At 37.4% G+C, this 23929-nt stretch overlaps 1 protein-coding gene across 5 annotated transcripts in view; it reads right to left on the bottom strand.

The window, feature by feature from the left end:
* Positions 1 to 596: 596 nt before the first annotated feature.
* The window catches only part of REV1 (DNA-directed DNA polymerase), a 36086-nt gene continuing 12753 nt past the window's right edge, over positions 597 to 23929 (bottom strand). The window contains exons 12-24 of one of the 5 annotated variants that reach the window (XR_005508410.3): positions 22712 to 22804; positions 19238 to 19297; positions 19042 to 19128; positions 18804 to 18887; positions 18380 to 18452; positions 11232 to 11300; positions 7680 to 7781; positions 6293 to 6774; positions 5204 to 5239; positions 4557 to 5125; positions 4183 to 4243; positions 974 to 1082; positions 597 to 864 (exon numbers count right to left, since the gene is read on the bottom strand). Coding sequence is in view for 3 of the 5 variants with exons in the window: in XM_088714629.2 (XP_088570755.2) it covers positions 1041 to 1082; positions 4183 to 4243; positions 4557 to 5125; positions 5204 to 5239; positions 6293 to 6774; positions 7680 to 7781; positions 11232 to 11300; positions 18380 to 18452; positions 18804 to 18887; positions 19042 to 19128; positions 19238 to 19334; positions 22712 to 22800 (1791 nt within the window). In the remaining 2 variants the exon portion in view is untranslated. Of the gene's footprint in view, positions 1083 to 4182; positions 4244 to 4556; positions 5126 to 5203; positions 5240 to 6248; positions 6775 to 7679; positions 7782 to 11231; positions 11301 to 18379; positions 18453 to 18803; positions 18888 to 19041; positions 19129 to 19237; positions 19335 to 22711; positions 22805 to 23929 lie in introns of all 5 variants that reach the window. The other 4 variants (XR_015974772.2, XM_039119122.3, XM_039119123.3 and 1 more) reach the window with 4 other exon arrangements.

The raw sequence follows: 23929 nt of genomic DNA, 5'->3' as shown, positions 1-23929 counted from the left end.
TCCTTTATACTTTTAGGCGGAAGACCGAGTAAGCCCCTCCGCAAAAATCGTGCGGCTTTGACACTCCGAATAGAAATTCTAACTTAACAAAGACTTGTATAACCGCTCCACCCACCTAAAAACAAATATATATACATATATATATATGTGTACATATATGTGTACGTGTACATATGTGTACATATATGTGTACGTGTACATATGTGTACATATGTGTACAGATACATATGTGTACATATATATATATATATATATATATATATATATATATATATATATATTATATGTATGCATAGAAGATGATGTCCATCTCCTATGTTTGAAAACCAATCAACTTTTTTGTTTAAGAAATATGTTCATCTTAACCAAAAAGTTTGTTACAAGTATGGGAAGTTTTTTTTGGCAAACTCTTGTTCTTTATAATATTTTGCGTGGCCCTTTCTCACGTTTATGCCATAAAATTGCACAACTCGAAACTTTTTTTTTCCTATTAAATAAAAGAAGCAGATTTGAGTTTCACCAGGAAATATTACCTCACAGATATCTATGAAACAAAATAAAAATGAAGATAAACAACTGTCTTGTATCAAGCAATATTATGTGGAACATACTTAACATAATCATAAAAGAATAATTATATGACAAACAGAACAGGAACAATTGGCACTCTATAAACGCATTAGCCTCTGCATCCGCCGAAAGACAAAAAGAAAAAAAGGAAAAAAAAAAAAAAAAACTCAATAGCCACTAATTTATTTACATGAGAAGTAACAGTCCAGGCGCCTGCAGGATCGGCCTCCCTATGTGACGAATCCTCATCAGAGTGGAGATTAGTGATGGGTATTTCTCAAGTTTCATGTCATCCTAACATTTATCCGCCAAATGTCAAAATTTCCAGCATATCGCTCACTTTTAACACTATCAGAGATAATGGGGGAAAACACAAGCAATTGTAACATTCTGCATGACTCACTTCTCCCAGCTACAGCTGTTAGACTGGTATATACTTGTGGAACAACATAGGCTGATGTACCATTAGCTTAAAGCTTCAATATTCCTCCATAATTCTCACTCACAGAAGCCTGATATTAGAAGTAACATCAGATGAAGTTAAATTTATCAAATTTGCTAAATGGAGCATCCACATGCCAAAAATCAGTTCAATAGAAAGGAAAAAAGGGGCAATATTTAGGAAATGCATTCAGCAACCACTAGACAAAATGTTGCAGAGTCTGTATTAAGCTAGATATCAAATTAAAACCAAAATAATGTCTAATAATGAACTGAAAAAGGCACGTAAAAACTAACGTTGCACAATAATGTTTATATATCACATAAGTTTTCCTGATTAGAAAAAAAAATCTCATTGAAAGTTTAAAATTTATGGCTTAATAATTTTCGCTAGCTCATATCAAATGTCTTTAAAAGAGATGATTCTATAGCCAGGAGCAGTAGGATATCAAGGAGGGTTTTAGGTCTATTTTCAGGAAAAAAATTCCCAATGATTACCACTGATTGGCTGAATCAGTTATTTGTTCAAGAGAATTTTAACTGAGGAAGGTTATACACTGAGATTAACAAAGTGCTCTGTCAACCAAAATGATACTCATCCAGATAGATTCTCTACATTGTATCCAGTTTGCTGGGATGCTAAACATTACTTCTGTCAAGATACTATAAGCATTTTGAGGGCTGGCAAGATTATCCAAGGAAATCAATTAGGTTTTTCTAGCTATGACATAAACCGCCTTAATTAAAAAATTGAGGACAATTACAGCACCACAGAACTATAAGATCAATGCTAAGGTGCTTGAAAATGGAATTCTGTAGATGCTATCAAAGTTATTACTGGGTATTGGACTGCAATATTGCAAGCAGAGGTATACGAACAATGTCTTTTTTGTCCATTAAGTGTACCAATTTGAGAGCTCCAAATGGCCATTCGAAAGACTGCTATATCTAGGCCCTCTCTCCAACACCCCTCCCCCTCCCCGCCGGCCCCAACACACACACAGACACACACACAAAAAAAAAATTGTGATTACAGAAGGAGAAGAAAGAAAAACGTACGTCCGAAAATTTTAACAAGTACTTGCAGAAAGTTGATCAGGTACCTGATACCAATTTTAATGTGCTCAGTTTCATCTCAAACATAGATTTCCTTTCCTCTTATTTCTTCTTTATTTTGCATGAGCTTGCAACAAGAAAAAAATTAAAAAAAGGAGATTATTGCTGCTATAATCTATCATGTGAGATGGTCATGATAGACTAAGAGGGAGAAGCACTTGATAGTTGGCTGAAAAAATCCAGAATAGATACAGGTGCTTGATCAAGATGAGGAACAGCTCCATTTACCATTTGACTTAGGAGATAACCTGTCAGCACAGAAGAGAACCCAAATCCGTTCAAGATTAGGGACAAGCATTTATATTACTTGGAACTCGGCTTGGTCAAAAATCAACATGAACAAAACTCAGTTTTCTGCTAGGTGTCATAAGTCCTGCTACCTGGGGATCACCTCTCTCTCTCTCTCTCTCTCTCTCTCTCTCTCTCTCTCTCTCTCTCTCTCTGTGTGTGTGTGTAGGTTGTTTTTCTAGGAAGTAACTGGTTCTACCATAGGGCCCTCCAAAATGTAGTCCACATTGCATCTCCAAAAGGCAGAGAGAAGAATATAGATACATCTAATAGCCAAGAGGTTTGCATCTACACAGTTTACGTCTTTTCCTATCTACTGGATAATTAATTTTATAGTGCTTGGTGGTCTTTTAAAACATCTAGGAAATTACTACAAAATCCATAAGCTGGGGCATAATTTGCAGACAAAAGTAACACAGCGAGTGAAACAAGGGTGCAACATTTCCTGACTGCAGATTTGAAACATGTCTCAGTAGGATAATTGGGCTAAAACTAGTATTGCACAGCACAAACATGTTGGTACAATTCTGATACATGTCCAAGAACCGTACCATATTATAAAGAAATTAAGTTTTTGGTGATTACAATATACTACCAATCAAATATAAAATTTTCTGGAATGTTTAAGAATTTCAAATGGAGGAAATACGACTTCATTAACTACAGTCTTCTTCATGGCAATAACTTACAAGGATTATACATGCTTTAGAAGTTCATTGTCCTTGTCCAATATGATTTCATTAATTTAAAATATACAGAGCTTTTATATTAATAAGCACCTGAAGCACTGACGTGATTCAAGGGCATGCATTGGCTAGTGGATGAGAACCAAGGGATCACTAAGAGAAACATAAATATCACAGAAATAGGAGACATGGGTGTAGTACAAAAAGGTACTGATTTCCACATTTCAAGGAGCATATGAATCTCATGGAGATTTCTGCAACAAGCATATGCAAACAGCTGGAGCTGCCAGGCAGTTTCTATTCTTGATAAAGATACAATACTTGGCAGCTTGAATCTTAGCTGGATTGTGAGCGGGTACAGGACCGTATCCATTTCATGACAGCACTAATGACTTGAATAAACCAAAAGTGATATCCATGTTGATCTCATAGGAACAAAATGAAAAGAAGAATGAAGCAATCAGGTAAAAACAACAAACAAAAATTTGATAGGAACAGGAACAATAGAGGCATGAAATATTATAGAAAGATGAGCATTGGCGCTCAGATGCTATGGATGCTATGTACCGATTTAAACGCACATGATAGCACCAGATCTGTCTGTAAAATCTAACCAATAAACAAACAATAACAAACCTTTAATTGATGACTAACTAAAGTAAAATAAAGAGGATATAGAATATAAATGCAGAAGGAAACGAGAAGTAATACACAGTAAGAGGAAAAGAAAAAAGGGAACTGAAAGACGAAGCAGGGATGGAGATGATGTAGGGACAGAGTCACCATAGCAGACTGTGCAGTCCCTTCTACCTATATAATGAACTTGGTTTTATTACTCTCATCAAGGCCAAGTGATATGTCAAAGGCTGTTATACCATAATGTCACATACAGGCTCCAAGAAAGGCCAAAAATGATATGCCAAGCAACAGATAGATGCAAAGAAGTGAAAAAGAGGCCTAATAGCATAGCAAACTAAAAACACCGTCATGAATACATCTAGAATCTTAACACCATTTGATAAAGTGTACTTAAACTCACTTTATACTACAATCATAGAAAGTTGAAACTTCTGAACAATACCTGAAGCAGAGGAAGTACATTACTGTATACTTCTAACAACAAATTCGACATTGAAGAACACCTGCATCAACCAATAACGTCTAATCAGAAGAGAGGGAAAACTTGATAGCTTTTTTAATATTAATAGGCATCAAATCAGGATGGGTTGGTTTGAACCAAGACAGCCCTGTCCCACTGGATTTAAAAGCTTAGTTTCAACCAGCCATATGAAAACAAGAAAAAGATGTTGACATAGGAAACTTAAAAAATTATATGAAGACAAGCAAAGGGAAACAGCTGATCATAGCTCCTGCCGGAGAAGATAGTTCAATAAAGAAAATCCAAGCATTGTAAATGATTCATACTCAGAGAAGTAATGATCACCGTGAATATACCTTTTCAGAAAACAAAAGCAATTGTAGAGCTCCTCAATATCTGATTCAATCTTTAAATTGACATATTGTGTAAGAAGTTCACACAAGCTGGAAAGTGTTTCATCCCACTCCTCACTGCACGATTCAGATGTTAAAGGAAGGAAAGAAAACATGGACTGGAAAGTGGAAGATAGAAGGCCATTTGCCCTGGATTTGGTATACAGTTCAGCAATAATGTTCAAAATCAAACAATTGCTAGTCTGGAACATCACAACCCATTTTGGAGGACTTTCTAACCAAAGATGGGTCTTCGGATATTCTAAATTCTGAACTCCTACATTGTTCGGGAATGCACGAACAAAACCAATAGGATCATTTCCCACAGAATTTACTGCTCTGTGTGCAGGAAGTGACTCAATAATATCAGCCTTCAAATCTTCAGGTAACTGTTCTAGAACCGAAGCATCTGCCTGAGTTAAAGAATTAGGCATCAAATCTATCAGATTTGTCGTTCTCATCTGTAAATCATCAGATCTTGAGCATGAAGCATGTGCTGACTGAACTTTGCAAGGTGTCCTTGTCATACTCTTCTAGAAATAGCCAATTCAATAATGTGTCATATATATGTATAATGAAAATATAGAAATTCTAAAACAGAAGAGACATACCCCTGCGGTAAATTCATTCGCTTCTGGATTTAAAACCTGGTGAAATTAAACAAAAGCAGAGATTATGATGGAATAAAGTATCACGTGATGGTAACCCATTAATAAGTTATGACCACCGATACAGCATACTGTGTACATTTTAATACATGCATTTTCAAACAAAACTAATGTACATTGTCTCTATCATCGTAAAAAATAACAAGTAGTTTCTGAAGATTGAATAACCAGCCAAAAATGCCTCTGTGGTGGCAGACACTAGTGACTAAATGCACAAAACGAAAAAGCAGAAATCCAGATCAAGATAGTTTCTTTGTAAAAAGAACATGCTAAATAAGTATCAAGATTTTACGAAAGTAAAATCCAGAAATTCCATAAAAATGAAAGTAGGTTCCAGCTAGAAACATATTAGGCAAAGTTTAAAGAAGACATGTTAAGAATTTTCTAACATTAAAACCCCACAAGAATTCTAGTCTAGAAAAAATTTTCATAGTGTGGCTTAATCACGTAACTTACAGAAATAGAATTAAGATTTAGCATAAATTCTGAAACTTAAAAAACACAATATAAAAGTTGAACAGATTCTAAATAGCTTCTATTGAGAGGTATCAATCATGATTACATCAAACAAAAAGTGATTATATGTACAATTATTAAATAATGTAAAATCCAAATAAAAAAATAAAGCAAAGTTGGAGTGAAACGAAGCTGGCAAAATACTTGAAGAGCTTTCAAATCTCAAATGGTTTAATCAGAAGAGATTTACAAATTCAATTGTCAGTAACCTAGATCAAGGACACAAGTTGCTACGCATGAACCAGGAAAAATAATTTGCCCTTCTTTCTCCGTAAAAAATGAGAGAGTTTTGATGCTAGATATATCATCCGGGATAAGCAACAAAGTGAGTACAGACCGCTGGAAACTGATCCAACATTGTTACAAAAAGCGGATAAGATAGGTGACATATTTGCAGAGTGAAATTAAATCCAATAATGTTTTTTTTAAAATGATATAAGGGGAAAAATTAAAGATAAAACAAAAATTTTACCTATATTAACAAACTATGCAATTCCATTAGGCCAAAGGACTGACCTTACTTTCAAATGCAAGATTAGACATGGAAACAGCAGGATAACATAATGGCTGTTTGCCTTCATTTCTTGCACTTGAATTCAGTTTTACAGGGTCAATATGTCCAACAGTCATGTCTCTGCTGGTATCACAATTTACTCTTTGATAACTTGCTGCCGAAATGGTATCATTTTCTTCTGCTGTGGATTTGGTAGACAAATGGGCATTTCCTCTGCCGTCCTCTTCATGTTTCTCCAAAAAAGCACATAACTCTCCCTTGTACATATCATTCATTTCTGAAATTATTTCCTGAGGGAGACTCTTTACAACATCTATATCAAGATAACATAATGGTGGCAATGTTGAAGTTCTATTTTCATGAGATCTAGAACTGCCAAGATTTATTTCTGATGGACAAGAACCTGTCCCATTAGTATAAATTGACTTCGAATGCTCATAATTTCTGCACTTTGATTGGCATTCCGCATCAGCCACCAATACCTCTGTGACAAAACAAAAATAATTTATCAACTGCCCTAGATCAGGAAGAAAAACCACACACATATAGTCGGCCTCGTGTACCGGCTCGAACCAGGCAATGTAGGGTATACCATACCGTACCAGTTCGGTATCTGCACCTAGTATGGGTGGTGTACTGACACTCAGTACGCCGAAAAAATTTCGTACCGTATCATACCATACTGACACAGTGCTAGTGTAGCACCATTACAGGATCCGATACCAAGACGACAAATCTTGGTCAGCTTACTCTCCCTTCGGAAGGATTGAGGCCTCAAACCTACCAACTCATTATCAACAATGTACATTCTAAATAGCGAATCATAAAAACTATCAATGGACCAAAAACCACGTCTTTTGGAAACCTCCTACCCATACATCAAATAAGCACAATCATCAATAGTTGTGATAGTGTATGTGTGGCAAACTATATCATAAGTCATGCAAATCAAAAAATCAACACCCTTGATCATGGTCTACATATCATAAAACATGTATGTACCAAAATTCAAAAGTTCCGGATGCTTCCTAACTATCAATCATGCAAAACATCATATCGAGCCATTAAAACAGTATATTTTTAGACCACTTGATGCATAGGCAAATGATCTCCAAAATAGATGATTTTTTGTTTCAAAATAGTTTTTTCTGATGTATGTAATAATCAATGTCCTCCTATATGAAGTGTCCATCAATGATTTTGGATGGTAGGATTGAGACCAAAGATAGCAGATGAACTCTATACACACATATAGGAAAACTCCAAATAAAAGAAGATGAAAAAGACAACAAAAATGACTGTAAAATTTTGAGCATATACTCGTATTAACATAAACAAAATCATTTATGTGAAATGACATGCTCCATGAGTTAAGTGACTGCCATTTACCTCCAGTGTCCTGTTTGACTGAAGAGGGGATTCTTTTGCATTGTGTTTTGATCTTTTCAGATGAAGATGTGAGCCATGATTCAAGTGTATTCTCCTCGTGCCCTTCAAAGGCAGTGAATCAGCAGTAACAAGAAGAGCAATTATTGACAAAATCAGCATAACAACCCACCCCCCAAAGAATAAAATAAAATAAAATAAATAATGTGTGCTTATTTGGACCAACTTTTTTTTCAATAAAAAGCAGGAAAATAAAAAAGGCACAGAACTAGCTCAAACCAATAGAATATGATGCGAAGTTTGAGCTTATTGATTTCTTGAACAAACAGCACCCAAGGCAAAACTAGACCAAATTAGCATGTGTGGCTTTTAATTTTCATGAGTAGTCTGCCCTCAATTTGCAGCACCTAAGAAATTGTTAGACCATAAAAGGCATAGTTTGGATTTCAATGTCAAAACCTGCACAGACCGAAAACTTATTTTAAGTACTCGAATTGGACATTGGATGAAGGAATTATCATTTTCATGAGAAGCTGCCATAGTTATTACATGTTATGATACTGCCATTGACACAGGACTTGAGTCTGAACTCTGAAGTCACAATATATACAGACATACATGCAAACATAAATACTTTGGAATTAAAGTCAGTCATAGAGGTTGCGTCCAGATATTAGGATTCTAAGGCTTCCTGGAGTCCAGAATCAATTGTTTATGACACTAGAGATGTTATAAAGCACCTTCTATCCAGGACAAATGAATCAAATATTATGATAGATTCCAACTGTTTTAGCAGAGGGCCAAACATCAATCAGCATTAATGGACTAGTAATATTTTTTTGTTTACCTAAAAAGGGCCAGAAAATTTCTCCAAGGGTTTACTCAAAACACCAAAACCAAAAGTTTCAGTTTCAGATTTTGGTTCCAACCAAAAAAATATTGGTTTTGAAGTTTTGGATAGAATGTGTTGTGGGGCCAAAATACATGCACATAAGCATATATGCATACAAGTTTGCATGCGCTCATGCATGTGTGTACACTCCAAACCAAAGTTTCAGTTTCAGCTTTAAGCCCCAACCTAGTACTGGTTCAGTTTTAGAGTTTTTAATGGAATGAGTTATGGGGCCAAAATGCGCACGTGCAAACACGAATGTGCATATACATATACACATACATGGATGGATTGATGGAATGAAGTTTGTAGCAGTTTCAGAGTTTTGGCTGGAATAAGTTATGGGATCAAAATGGGCACATTCACACGCGCATGTGCATATACATATACACATGGATGATGGATGAATGGATCCCACTATTACAGCTCTACCGAACTCTCAAACTAAGATCTAGCGCCAATGTTTATAACAAGAAAAGCAGATCGCATGCATACATGTGTGTGGACGTCTGTAGATGAATGTACGTAATGTGTCTGTGTGCAAGTGTGTTTGTTTTGGGAAGGAAGAGAGAGGGGGGGGAGGGGGGGGGGGGCGGTGTTTAACTAAACCCCATCCAAAACTGGCCCAAAATGTAGGGTTTGCATCTGAAAAATAGATTCAATAAGCTATCGGGTTAGGTTTGGGTCCTGAAATCAGATCTCTGCTCTCTCTGCTCTTACCGGCTCAGATTTGGATTCAGAACACACATACAAAAAAACAGTACCCAACCTTGTTCCACCAAATGCCAACTCGTGTCATATGCATTATGGTTAATAGATGTTGCTAAAAACTACACCTTTACAATATATTTGTCATGACTTAATAGTTCCATTGCTGTTGAGATTTTTCCCTTTTTTATGTCTTTTCATTGCGATGTTGCATGGATGCCTAGATAATAGAAGTAGCAGCTGAACGTACCCTCTTTTGAATGGAATATTTTAGCACTTCTCTAAATCATAATATTTTTTTGTCGTGATTTATAGTTTATAAGGTAATACCTGAGTGCATCATATAATTTGGAAAAATAGCTCACAGAGCAATCAAAAGACAATATGTTACATATGCCCACCGGCCCGTACCGGCCAGTTCAGCACGTACCGTACCGGTTCGGCCTCTGACCGGTACGGTACGGTATGCACGCCCACGAGCACTAGGAACCACGCGACTATAGGCAACAGACCGGTTAGGAACCGGTTCGAACTGGTACCAGTACGGCATACCTTGCATATGCCATTACTACCTTATGCTTGAAATAATAACCCCCACCCTTTTTAGGTCCAATATTAGGTACCTTATAGTGCTTTCAAACTAAAAAACTCAAGAAGTGTAACTAAAAAAACTAAAAGATATAAGTACTTGCGAGCTTGCAATTGGCATGAAACTTTAGCAAATGAAAGGAATCATTTGCGGAAGTTTACCACTAGTAAAACAAAAGATTTCTTCATACCAAACAACTTGTCCTTTTTACCCAAGGAACTTACAAGTCACTATATAGTAGGAAAGGTATATTGAAGAATCATAATGCTAAAACAAATAAATGATCAATTGTGAATGATTATTGATTTAGAATAACTGTTGGAGCCTGATCAATAAGCTAAAGGCTATTTTCCCTTTGTGTAATGATTCAAAGAAAAAGATGGAGAAGGCTTGGTTACAAAATAGTTGAATATCATGAAAACAGCAATAGCTTTTAAGAAGTAACTAAGAAGAAAAGATGCTTGACATTTGCGGGCTAATAACAAGTTTTATCAAACTTCTAGGTTAGAGAACTGAACCAATATTGCAAGTTGGAACTGGAAATTCTGGATTCTCGACAATAATCACAAATTTTGATTCCCTGTTTAAGACAGGACAATCTCTATTCTTACTGTTATGATGTCCAAAGAATAGGGGCTAGCTTCATCGATACTGCTCTTGATAAATGTTTTCTATTTCTTATAGGATGCAATTACAACGGAGCTGAATAGACCATGAAACTCCAAAGAACATGCTGCGTCAATAATATCTCTTACCAGTCAATGTATATTGCCAAAAGAGGTCTTTAAAAGCAAATTTAAGCTTAATAAAATCTCAAAAGTTCTGTCATTCTGCTGAAAATTTGAAGTTGACAAATTTCTAGGCTTCTGAAAAGGTTAGACAAGAAGGACGGTCAATCGAACTCAATCCGGTCCAATCAGGACAAGGTCCAATGCTTCTTTTTTTATTATTCCAGTTCAAACTTTACGTACTGCTTCAATTTCATTCATTTTCTCATTTATTGGCCGGTGAGGCTATCGACTATTAATTGGGATCAACTAAAGGCAAAGGTGCATGTCCCCCTTTGTTGACCCACATTTTTCTTATCTATAAATGACAAAATAACAGGTGATAAGGTTCTGAGATTGCCTATAGTATCAAAAAGGAAAAGAATCGTTGAGACAGCTCCCTTGAGCTTATATTTCAGATTAAAACATAGCTACAGGATATGATATTAGAATGATTAGTCTAGAAGCTGCAAATATAGCAGATAGGCTTCCAAATATCCTCCTTTTCTGAAACTGTAAAAACACGATTATATCAAGAATTTGCAATAATATTTTGTAAACATATGATAAGATCAAAAAGCATTATACTTGCACAATACCTTGTCTTGATATGTCTACACTCTCAAGCTTTGATATTTGCAAGCCAATGCCACGAATTTCCTTGACATCTGAATGAGAAAATACTTAAGCAGTGCATATAAAACAGAAACAAAAAGCATAAGCCAACTACTTATATATGCATCATATTTTTCTCTTCAGCACATCAATGATCTGAAATAAATATATAATCATAGAGAGAAAGCAAGAAAGCCAAAGACAAGATACCAGCTCAAGCTAACAATGCTTTTGAAAGGAAAACTACAAATTAACTACAAGATAAAGAAAAACTCAAAGGTAGCAAATTCTGGTAGGTAATAGTTGAAACAAAAGAATTAAAAAAAGGAAGCTTAGGCATATGCTATAAAAGATGCCAAAGTAAGGCTAGCAAAGTGTATTATTATCATTCAAATTTATGTTCAGAGGTCACATTTAAAGTAGCCCAAAAAAACAAATTAGATTGCATACTTTGCAATAAAGCCATCACTCTTGCTTCAAAAAGTAGCCTGCGCAACTAACCCATGTAGTAATATTGAGCCATATTTTACAAGTATATGCTATACAATGCATTGACATGCTTTGGCCTACATATGCAAACATTTATTGAACATTTTTTCCTTGGAAAAATGCCACTTAGAATAGTGATAAATTATTATTATTACTAATAATGCTTTCTTATAATTTTAAATGAAAAGACTAGGTAGGTGAAATTTGATCAAGCATACTCGCAGTCAAAGATTGAGGAGCAAGCACCGGTGCCCACGGGCATGTGCACATGCTGATGCTAGGCATGTGGCTAGACCAGCCCTAACCAAGCTGTATTGTGCCGACCCAGCCAGGAACCAGCACAAAATGCGATCTAGTTCTGTGGCAGAACTAGACTGGTAACGACTGACACCAGCCGGCTCTCCTGCATCCTGTCAGATGTATGAGACAAACAGTCTCCCGACCATTTTTATCCTTTGTTCCCTCCTTGACTTCGGAGGGAGAGAGATTTGAGGGACAGAGTTAGCTAGTAAGGGGATCCCCCACCACTACATCCTGTTTCAAGCCACAAACAGATCTCCACTCTTCAACTACTTATCGTTTTTCATGCAGAAAGTGGCCCAAAATTAAAAAAAGAGGAAATTGTGCCAAAATTTTGTGGTTTGGCATGTTTCTTTATACATTGTATATCTTACCATGATCTATGCATTGGTGAAGAAAGCTTTTTTACCACTTATTGTTTCATTAAAAAATGTATTTTTGGGTAAAATGAAATTAAAAATAATTAGGATAGTCGAGAACAAAAAATAGCAGCATGCTGGGGGGGAGATGCATGCACTTGTTGTCTTTTTTAGCAGTTTTTACTTATATTTTGGGTGTGTTTAAGGCCACCAGAACCTAAGTGCTCATTTGATACTGCTCTGTGTTTTCAATTTTTTTCCAAAAATCAAGGAAGAAACTAGACTGAACAAATACATATGATGAAGATAAACCCTTTCTTTGTAAAGCCTTTAGAGCTTGTAGCGGCAGATACTTATTTCTTTCAAAAAAGTGAAAATAGAAGCAAACTTCAGTGCAAATGCTATCTCCAACAACAAGCTCAATGTGGTATTTCACTTAGTTCTAGGGAAACAAAAACACAAAAACAATAAACAATTCCAAACATGCCCTAGAAAATCATAAAAAATAATAAAATTATAAAATAAAAATTTGAATATGGGTGTAACAGTCACTGACTGACACAAACCAATATACTATGTGTCCGTAACATACCAACTCGGTACTTTGCTAGTACAGTGCCTGGTACTAATACTAACCTTGGTCAGCACACACCTAGCATGGCATGGCTGTTGTAGACCAACATGCTGCAGCACCTGCCAGGCCTCGTCAATCAAAACGGCTGTGACACCTTGGCCCAAGGACCATAAAACCGGTATTGGGAACCGTATTGGTACATTAACAATTTGGAACAGTTTGGTTGGCACAGCATAGTATGCACCCCATACCAACACAAACTTCCAATACTTGTTTTCTAAATCCCAACCATTGTAATGACCAAAACCAGGTGGTATGAGTCAGTATTGGATGGTATGGGCAGTTCCGTTCTTTCCAAATCTAAATGGACTGGTTTGGCTTATAGACTAAACCAAACCGCGATACCATAACGGTGCCTCACCAGTACAAGGTGGTATGAGCCAGTACGTAGACCTTGCCTTGGTCCTTGCTTACAGTAAATAAATTCCCTTCATATGTAGTATGAATAGCAGAATTTATTTTGCTAAACCCATAACTACACCTATTTCAATTGTCTGGGCTTCTATTTTATGGTTTCCAATCTAAAACCTATATCCTTCTTAAAGAAATTGCATCCGCTTCCAACTTCACCAAAGTCATGCATTAATTTTGAGACCTCGTATACCTCCAATCCAACCATGATAATGACCAAAACCAGGTGGTATGAGTCAGTATTGGATGGTATGGGCAGTTCCGTTCTTTCCAAATCTATATGGACTGGTTTGGCTTATAGACTAAACCAAACCGCGATACCATAATGGTGCCTCACCAGTACAAGGTGGTACGAGCCAGTATGTAGACCTTGCCTTGGTCCTTGCTTATAGTAAATAAATTCCCTTCATATGTAGTATGAATAGCAGAATTTATTTTGCTAAACCCATAACTACACCTATTTCAATTGTTTGGGCTTCTATTTTATGGTTTCCAATCAAAAACCTATATCCTTCTTAAAGAAATTGTATCCGCTTCCAACTTCACCAAAGTCATGCATTAATTTTGAGACCACATATACCTCCAATCCTCTATATAGTAGGGACATCCATGAAATTCAATATCATCAGTAAACCATCTTAATCAGCTCTTAAATTTGATTGCTTACTGTACTCAAGCTTGGATTCAACATTCATCACTTTCATTTTTCTAGTTTCACCGTATATAGAAGAAATATTTTCATTTTGCATCTCAGACTGGCAAGCCAATACAATATGAAGTTTTTAAACTACTTGTTTCATCTTTAAAGAAAACGGTGGATCATATCAAACATCAACCAGTGCGGAACTTGCTAGGATCTCTTAAATGTAACATGGAAACTAGATGCAATTCCACTATACATGGTCAACATATGCATCTATAGAACTACCCTTCTAATAGCCATTAATGCTTTTGCTAAAAAAAAGGCAATAATAAATACAACACAAGTTGGAAGATCTATAGAAAGATAAGATAGAGGAATCAAGCGAAATTTAGATTTAGGATCGCTCTGATTCTCTTCTGTAAAAAAAGGTTAATGTTTGAATCTGATAATGTTGTGAGAACCGATATTGATTTCAGAGCTGAATTTAAAAAAATTCCATGCAGGAATGCATCCACATCCCACGTCACATGAATCCTTCTTCTGGAGGCAAGTACTCATCAATTAGTGAAAATTCATAATCAACGGATAGTGGGGATGAGAAAAAAAGAACCCTAATTTTCATTGCAAAACATAGGGATGGCCCACTACCTGTGTGTACAGGTCATACTTAGCAAAACCCAGAAGCTCCATTTTAACTGTGGAAATACTTTGACTCGTTAAGCGGAATAAAAAATAATTTGGTGCAAAAAGAGATAAATTGGGAATTGAACTGTTCTACCATTTTATGAGAGCACATTTCCCAAGTTAAGAGGAAGAAGGGAGTAGCATTTTTTAAAATCCCCCTTTTGCCCCTCTGATCAACTTCTTTTTGGTACTCCACAGATGTTTGAAATAAACAAACAACCTATGGTACTCTGAATTCCTTCAAGCAGACAAAACTATAGACTCAAAACAATTTTTTCTTTGGGTTAAGGAGGAATAAGTACCTAAAAATTGCTTTTCAGATTTTCTGAAATACCAAAAATACCCCTCCCTCGTTCTGCCTCATTATGGTGCCAAAAAAGTTGTTCGGCAGAACAAATGTGGATAAGTGGACCTTATTCAAGCTTATACCAGATTATTCAGGAATGAAACAAAGCCTTAGTCTAGAGCAAAAAATAATTGTTTGGACTTTGGCGGGTAATGTAGAATAGACCAAAAAATAAAGGGCTTATTATGGTTTATGGTGTTTACTCTATTTGATGCAAGGACTATGCCAACACTCATAGCATAGGCTACTTGGCAAATAGGGTAGTTACCCAAAAGGTAAGACAGGTTCTTCCATGATTGCATAAGTTTATGTAAACAATAAGCAAGGTTTCCAAGCCTTACCTACCAAAAGTAGGTAGAGGTACAAGTGTGGGTGCAGACTCGGGTGTGAGTGCGGATGTGGGAAAGCACGTGCAGAACGAGTTTCCAAGGAGATTCTGAAGTCGTTGCAACACCCTATGCAGAAGATTTGTGTTACTAAGGTCCATGCCACCTAGCATGCACTAGCCTAGACCAGCACGAGGTATACATTTGCCAAGGTACCTGCAAAGAATAAAATGGGAATGGTGTCTAAACATAAAGCCCCACATTGAACTGCAATCTAGATGACTTGAACCAACACAAAAAAATTTAAAATGCTTCCTTGATATTTTAAGAATTTTATTGCTTTAAAGATAGACTAGGAGACTGTTTTGATGGCTATAGAAAGTTAAGAGGTGTCTCATATTTCATGTTATAACATAGTTATGGATATGAGATAGCTATAATATTATACCATAGTATGGTAGAAGTGATGTAGTTGCACCAAAGCTACACTATAGTTCTAATACTATAGTTTTAATACAGTTTTTATTATACTATAGTTTTTATATGGTTATATTAGTCATTACAAAATTACACAATAGTTAATACTATAGTTACTTTTCAGTCATAGATAAGCTATTATAATTCTATAGTTATAAAATATAAAGTGTCTGAAACTTGGCTTGAATATCAAACCATTTTGGTGTCCAGGTCGCAGATCAGCAAGTCAACCCCCAGTCAACCATGGGCCAACACATTCACCCATAAATTAATAAAACCTTCCCACTCCCCCTCTCTGAATTCGTTTGTTCTTTTTCTCACTTTTTTCCCAATCCCGAACCCTAACCAAGCCCTCTCCATCCACCATCCGTCCTTCCTTTGATCCATCCACCACCAATCCCTCCTTTGATCCAACCACCAATCCCTCCATTGCTCACCCAGTGATGACCCATCACGACCTCGGTAGCACTCAACCTCAAAAGTGGTGGCAACTTCAAACTCCCACATGGAGGGCAGTAGACTCTAAACCTACCTTCATAACATCCTCTCTCCCCCTCCACCAGAACAACCTCCTTTCCCCACCATCAACATTAGCAAGATCCGGATCAAGAATTAGCTAGTGAAGCAGACCCTCTAGCCAACATCCATCCCATTCCCTCATTGTTGGAGTCCTCCTGCTCGGTCATCGAATCGAGTGATTTAGCGAGGAGGCATTTCGAGTACTGACCAATTGATGAAAGGGAGGGAGGACTCCAAGTCGAGGGCAGACTTGATGGAGACCTAGGGAGGGAGGGAGGACTTGGGAGATTGGACTGGTATAATGTGGGCTGGCCAACCGATTTTAACGGCCAGAGTTCTACATCGCTACAGATTGGAGAGGAGACTAGAGAATGTGCCCTAAAAAAGCCCTTCTTTCGATATCTTAGAGTCGAGACTCGGAGAGGTTAAGAATCACGTCAAAACAACAAGTTGACCGAGTCAATAACCTGGGTTGGTGACTCACCTGAGCTTGAGGTTAAACCGACCCATGAAGACTTACAGGTTGTAGTTGCAGGTCGGGTGGGTCAATCCGGTAGACCTACCTAGTCTTAAAACATTGACTTTTGCTATAATTATATTATAGTTACCATAATTGGGATGTCATATTAGCTTAAACAACATGCTACACAGTATTTAACATGCATACATACTTTCATTATTGATTGTAGGACAATATATAGCTTCAAATTATCATGTAATGCACAAAACAATCTTAAAAAAAATAGAAATAAGTTTAAATAGCCAATTTAAGAAGGTAAAAATAAAAATGCTAATGCTCACGCATACCAAATCGTGACATTGCAACTAGCCTATGAATCGCAACATTCTGAGCCATTCTACGTGTTGACACAAGCTAAGCCAACCCCTAGCCAACCTTGGCATCACATATGATACCTAAATTCTTGGTTCCATGCACTCCCTCCCTTGCTTGAAGTTCCCATGCTAAAACTTGGATATCCATGTAGAAAGATTTGTCGCAAAATTGAGAGACAATCAGCATAAAGTCTCAAAACCAGCGTATGCCGAACCGGCCCGTACCGGAAGTTCCCATGCTAAAACTTGGATATCCATGTAGAAAGATTTGTCGCAAAATTGAGAGACAATCAGCATAAAGTCTCAAAACCAGCGTATGCCGAACCGGCCCGTACCGGCCGGTACGGGCCGGTACAAACCGGTCCGGCCAGCTACCGGTACGGCGGAGCCGTGGAAACCGGTACAGGCCAGTTTCTTGCCGGAGACGAAGAAGACGAGGAGAAAAAGAGAGCGCGGGGAAGAGAGGGAGGGAGCCCACCTTCGGCTGCCATCGGAGAGCCGCGGAGGGGCGTGGGAGGCCGGTGGGGGGCGGCGGAGCCCGACGGGGGACGGGGGAGCCCGCGGGGGCGCTGCGGAGGCCGCGGCCGCGTCCACTGTTTCGAAAGAAACAGGGGATGCGGCCGCGTTTTTTAATTTGGAGATTTTAAGTGAAGTCGGCAACCGATTTGCCTCCACGGGCTCCGCCGCCCCCCGCCGGCCTCCGCCGCCCCCCACCGGCCTCCGACGCTCCTCCGCGGCTCTCCGATGGCGGCCGAAGGTGGGCTCTCTCCCTCTCTTCCCCGCGCTCTCTCTGGTTCTCTTCTTCTTCCCCGGTTCCGGCGGAGAAGAGCTTCCCGATTCGTACCGCCCGGAGCACGGTACGAACCGGCCCGTACCGGTCCGGTAGGCAACCGGTACGCCTACCGGACCCGGTACGGCGGACCTTGCTCAAAACGTTGACATATCTTCTAATATTAAAGCCGGTCTCATACAAATTTTAAAAAAAAAGGCAAGGTTTGATAACTGGATGCAAGGATATATCACTAATTTGATATAATATGGATATTCGCCTTACTTAAAGCAAATGAAAAATCACAATTCTGAAAAAAAAATCCTCAGTGCTAGACATACCAATATGAAACGATGCAAAAATTTGTTTGGTTATCCTCTGAAGCGAAACCACATTATCAGTGGGAACAGGAATCTGCAAAAAAAGAGTAATGAGTCTAACAAGAATAAATAGCTTCTTTCCAAAAGAAAGCTCCATTGTGGTATAAATGTGTTCATAAGTGTGAAGTGTGCCGGTACATGCACAAAGACAAACTAATATGTTGTATTTACTAATATATAACAAATAAATTCATGCATATGATAGATTGCAAATGCGCTAAATCGCAACTCTTCTTGCTTTCTCTCTTCTCCCGAATTTCTGACACACTATATCAAATATAGCACACAAACAACATGCACGTACACAGTTGCACAAGTACACATGCATGAACAAAAAAAGAAGCAATAAAAAAGGGACAATTCCTTCATCAGTATTAACAATTACCGTCATGGACCGACTCATAGTTTCACAGTCCCCGCATCCCATGAACTTTATTGGTTCTTCAGCCCCTTTCTTCCGCTTTCTCACCTAAAGAAATGCATCAAAAAATATTTCGTGTTGACATGTATCATCTATCAGAAGTTAGAAATCCCTGAGCCTTTCTTGAGCACATCTATTTTGGTATAAAAATGCGAAAAAGTGATAGACAAAATTTGAAAGGAAGAATAATTTTGGCAAATACCTTCACAGTGATGGCGCGTCCTTGCACTCCACATCCCTGCAACCGCAGTGAGACCTCCTTGCAAAGATTCATAAGAAAATTTTCACACTGAAATAGCCAAAAGAAAAATTATAAAATGCAGAATATTAGTAAATATAAAAGAAATAAACTTAATATATATAGAAAAAATAATCTTTGGCTTCTGCAGAACACTCACATCTGTAAAGCCGTCGAACCTAACTCCCCAGTTTACTTCAGCACCAATAGACTTTGTTTCCTGTAAATGGCATGTATATGCATGAAAAGACAAGAAGCTGGTAAAAATAAATAAATATTATCAGACTGAAAAACGGCCACAAAAACAGAGAAGGAATGAAAGCACTATATCAATCAAAAATTTTCAGTAATAAATGAACTTCATACTTTTTAAGTAACTGGCAGCTATCAAAAAAAATGCAATGAGCCAAACATAGACCACGTAGAGCAACATTTGGACAATGTCCATTCATCACTGCTACACCAAGAGGGATAAAGGTTGATATATGTTAAAAGCTACAGATTTTTCAGACTAAATTTAGGACATAGCAAGCGATGAAGGCAATCCTAAAAGGATTAGGAGCAGGGAAAGAGTCAAGAATGCTCCATCAGATTTCTTTTTTTCTCCTTTTCATTTGAGGGGGAGTGGGGAAGAGAGAGAGGGGCAATGAAAACTTTCAGTTAATAAATATATAATTCACTAAATAAATTATAATAAATCCTAAAATATCATCTTGACAGCTAAGCAATTATCTTTAAATGTTCTTGTAAGATGCCCTTGTTGCTCGTGCTTAAAATAATAACTAGAAAGCCTTAAAATGGTAGCTTTCTTGAAATAGGATATATTTCTTATTGTGACACAAAAACAAAGAGTGAATGAGTGTATCTTAGAAGGGCCAGGTGATAAATGCATGGTTCTGAAATTTAGAAGGAATAATGAGAGATATACAGGCATTTCCCACCTGACCCACTTGAACGATGTTTGGGCAGGCTTAGGTTTAGATTTTTGACCTATTGGATCAGGCCAGGCTTAAAATCTCAGTCCTAAACAGGATTAAGTACCTGTATCCCTATATGGATATCATATTGACGTGTGTAATACCCTTACTTTTGACGTGCTGGCACATAGAATCATCCTGTACCAACATTGATACTTTAAACCTTGTTCCTAAATATAATAGTGTTTCGAGATGAACCTATGCTGAGAAAAAGATATACATGCTATATAACTCAATTTTAAAAAAAAAAACTTCATTAAAGTGATGTCTAGCATATTTTATCTACTCATCATGAAACCCTAAACCTGACATAACCCTGACCCCAAATGGCCTACCTCTAATTGATCTCTTCCCCTTTAACCCTCCTCCCAGATTCTTGCACTCTCCCTCTCTCACTCTTCTATTTCTTGTGCCTCCCATTGCCTCCATTCCTATTTTCTAGTACACATACATGTTGGCAACCAAGGGTGCAAATTACAACTCTCCTTGTCTCTTTCTATGCTCCAAGTGTGCTGAACTTGCATGCCTTATTACCCATCACTACTGTGTATCTTGTGGTCGCCACCTTCAGCTGCCATGTTGCCACACTGATTTTCCTTTTTTTTGGGGGGGGGATCACTATGAGATGACTAGTTGGGCCCAACCCCTAACAAAGATCTAACCCTCCCTTTGCCACTGGCCCAACCCTTTGCTCTCCCCCCTATCTTTGGTGTTCAACATAAATACCATGAAATCCCAAGTTTCTGTCTAGATTTGCTGAGATTCTTTGAGTCTGATATATTCTCATCAATTTATGCTTAGATTTCAAAAGTTAGCACAGCATTGGGTCAAGCTGGACTTCCGCCACATCTACTTCCTCAATACGGGTCCATAACTTGGCCTAAGACCAGCTCAACTTGATAGATGTTAAGTCTAAATTACAAAATTGTTGAAATCAATAAAATTTAGGTGTAACATGAAATGGGGCCGTAAGACCATCCCACCCGATCTGAGCACCTTTGATGGTTGATTGATAATGTAGATAAAGAGAAAGAGGAGAGAGGTGTACTAATATTAACATGGATGAGATAAGAAAAAGAGGAAGAGGTTGTAATGACATGGCCTCATCACCCCGAGAAAATTAGACTATTTAAAATCTTCAATATTGGAAGAGCTATTTAATCGATACAACCTCAATAAAAGACATCCATGACCATAATCTCACTAATATTTGGTGCTCCTACATCAAGGATGGACTGTAGAGCTGAGTGTTTCAACGGTTCACTAAGTATTCAAATTTGGAGATAACAGATTGAGATCAAAAATAGAAGAGATCTGAATTCATCAAATACACTGAGGGCCTCTTGTTATTGGACTCTTTGGGAACTTGTGAGGGGAGCAGCCAGTTTTAAACTTTGAAGGAGTTGGGCTGTGAAGGAATGGGAGTAAAGGAAGTTAAACCCACCCCTGATCTCTACTTGGCTCTGCAGTCTGCACCCAATCAGGAGTTTGGATGGAGAAGAAACGTGCTTAAAAGGTCTGCATAATCATAGCATGCATTTGAGACTTCAAAAACTAATAAAAATATACATGTAATATAGGTGAAGTTGTATAGATTATCATGCTAAGCAATCATAAAGATGCAATGTATGTGCATTTGTACATTGCCTAAATTCGAATGTCCAAATTAGTGTCAGGTAAAACTAGGTAACATAAGAGTAAAAAGTTAAGTGTTGAATTAGAAAGTCGCAACTAAATAACTTAAGTGATAAGAAATAGAGGCATATATAATGAAGCCAATAGGGCCAATTAGGAAGAGGGCTCAGGTTTTTACCGAAGGATCAGTAAAAATGAGAGCATGACCCCATTCATGCCAAGAAGTAAAAATGTGAAAGAAAAAGAAGGAGCAAAAAACCTAAGTTAAACAATGTATGGACTGTAAAGAATCTTGATCAGAACTGACAACGATAAATATCATAAATCAGACCACACAAAAGAAGCAACATTAATTTTAGATTATGGTTAACATTACAACCATGGTTCCCCGTACCAGTGCATATCATCTTGTATCGAGTGTACTATATCATACGAGCACCAAACCAAGTACCAGCATGGTACTGGCACAAGATCCGGCATCAAAATGGCGAACCTCAATTACAACAATCAGACTTAAATGATTGAGGGTGCTTTACAAAAGCATTCATCACTTTGACACATACTGCATTTGCACAAGGGTTGTTGCAGTTTTCTACAAACAGGCAGCAAGAATTATAAATAAACAAGTGAATAAAGAGACTGTAAACAACAAACTAATGCAAGACAACTATTTTGAAATAAGAACCTTCAACTTTTAGAAGCATCTTAATGATATAGTTGTTTTATTAGACACATAATATCAACGTAATGATATAAAGATACATATTTCATCTGATATAGCAATCAACTCAACTTCAAAAACTGTAGAAACTACTATTCTACAAGAAGAGAGATACCATCAGACTACTGGACAAAAATTTTCAACAGAGAAACCAAATTAAAGTATATAGAAGCGAATGAATTTCCATCAAAGATAAAAGTAAAGCATGCTGACTGGTAAAACAGAATACTTCACTATGCATATTCATCTAGTAGCACAGATGGTGCCACACAAAACATATAATGAGATCCTTCCAACAAACCTGAACAACTTCAACCATTCGGTTATCAATTCCTCGACAGTAATTCCACAGCATATCACCAATTTTTGTACCAAAGTCCTTGTGAAGGGCTTCCTACAAAAGATGAAATGTAGACAACTTATTTCTTTTAGAAAGAACACATATAGATGCAGACTCCAGATATAAGGAATTAAAAATTATACATATATAGTTGTGTGCAGAAAAGAAAAGAACAGTTAGAGAAAAAAAAAACTTTATTATCACAGTAACAACGATAGGCCATGTTTTTCGTTGGTTCATCAAATTAGATTCATATGGATTGAGATGAATGAAAGAATAAACGGCTTGTGCTCTTTTCTCCTTGAGCATATTGTATCTCCAAATTTGATGCCAGCTTAAATCTTTGAGTTTTAGGAATCACTCCTACCTTCGGCTATCAGCTCGATCAGAATCCTCTCCACATGGTATTCCGTACCATACCGAACCAGACGGTATCGGACGTACCGTACCATACCAGTTCGGTACCGATACCGGTACGGATAGCATACCGACCCTCGGTACGCCAAAAAAATCCGTACCGTACCGTACCAACACTATGCTAGTGTGGCACCGGTACGGGATTCGATACAGCGAACCATAGCGTACCGACCCTATGCCAGTGTGGTTCCACATCTACTTCTTAGATCTAGATGAAATCGATTCAAACCTCCCGACATTCGATCATCCAGAGCAAATAAGATTAATTGGCATCAAAATATCGATTTGAGATCATTATTTATCTCCACTGCTTAGTACTAAATGTAAATCATTAAAAAAACCTAACAAAATGAATAACAACTAGGATTTTTGAGCAATATATTAGTGAGTTTGAAATATAACTCCCCATGTCAAATTGGAGGTATGAAAACTCTAATAGGTAGATGAAAACTTTGAAGAGCTTACTGGTTTGACTAAGCAAAAGAAACACTTGCTCCTCCCATGGTCCGCCTCGCGGCAAAAGTCACATGTGTAGTGAAGGGTATCATTTTAAGCAAGGAGGTGAAGGATGCACTCTGAGTGAATAGAGTCAATGAAACTGAACATTAATCATTTAAAAGTCGAGAATCCTATAATCAAAGTCCAATCTATCGAAGATCTTGCCATTAACTTGAAAATGGAATATTTCATTTTAAATGAACGAATGAAGATCACGGAGAATCACCACTGAAAGAAGAATCCACGTTTATTAGATGATTGTAA

Source organism: Phoenix dactylifera, chromosome 18 (assembly GCF_051530095.1).
Source record: "Phoenix dactylifera cultivar Ajwa chromosome 18, Ajwa_hap1_PhDact_Kaust_v1.1, whole genome shotgun sequence".
Taxonomy (NCBI): Eukaryota; Viridiplantae; Streptophyta; class Magnoliopsida; order Arecales; family Arecaceae; genus Phoenix; species Phoenix dactylifera.
Note: the sequence above shows the minus strand (reverse complement) of the source record. Positions and strands in the feature narration are given on the sequence as shown.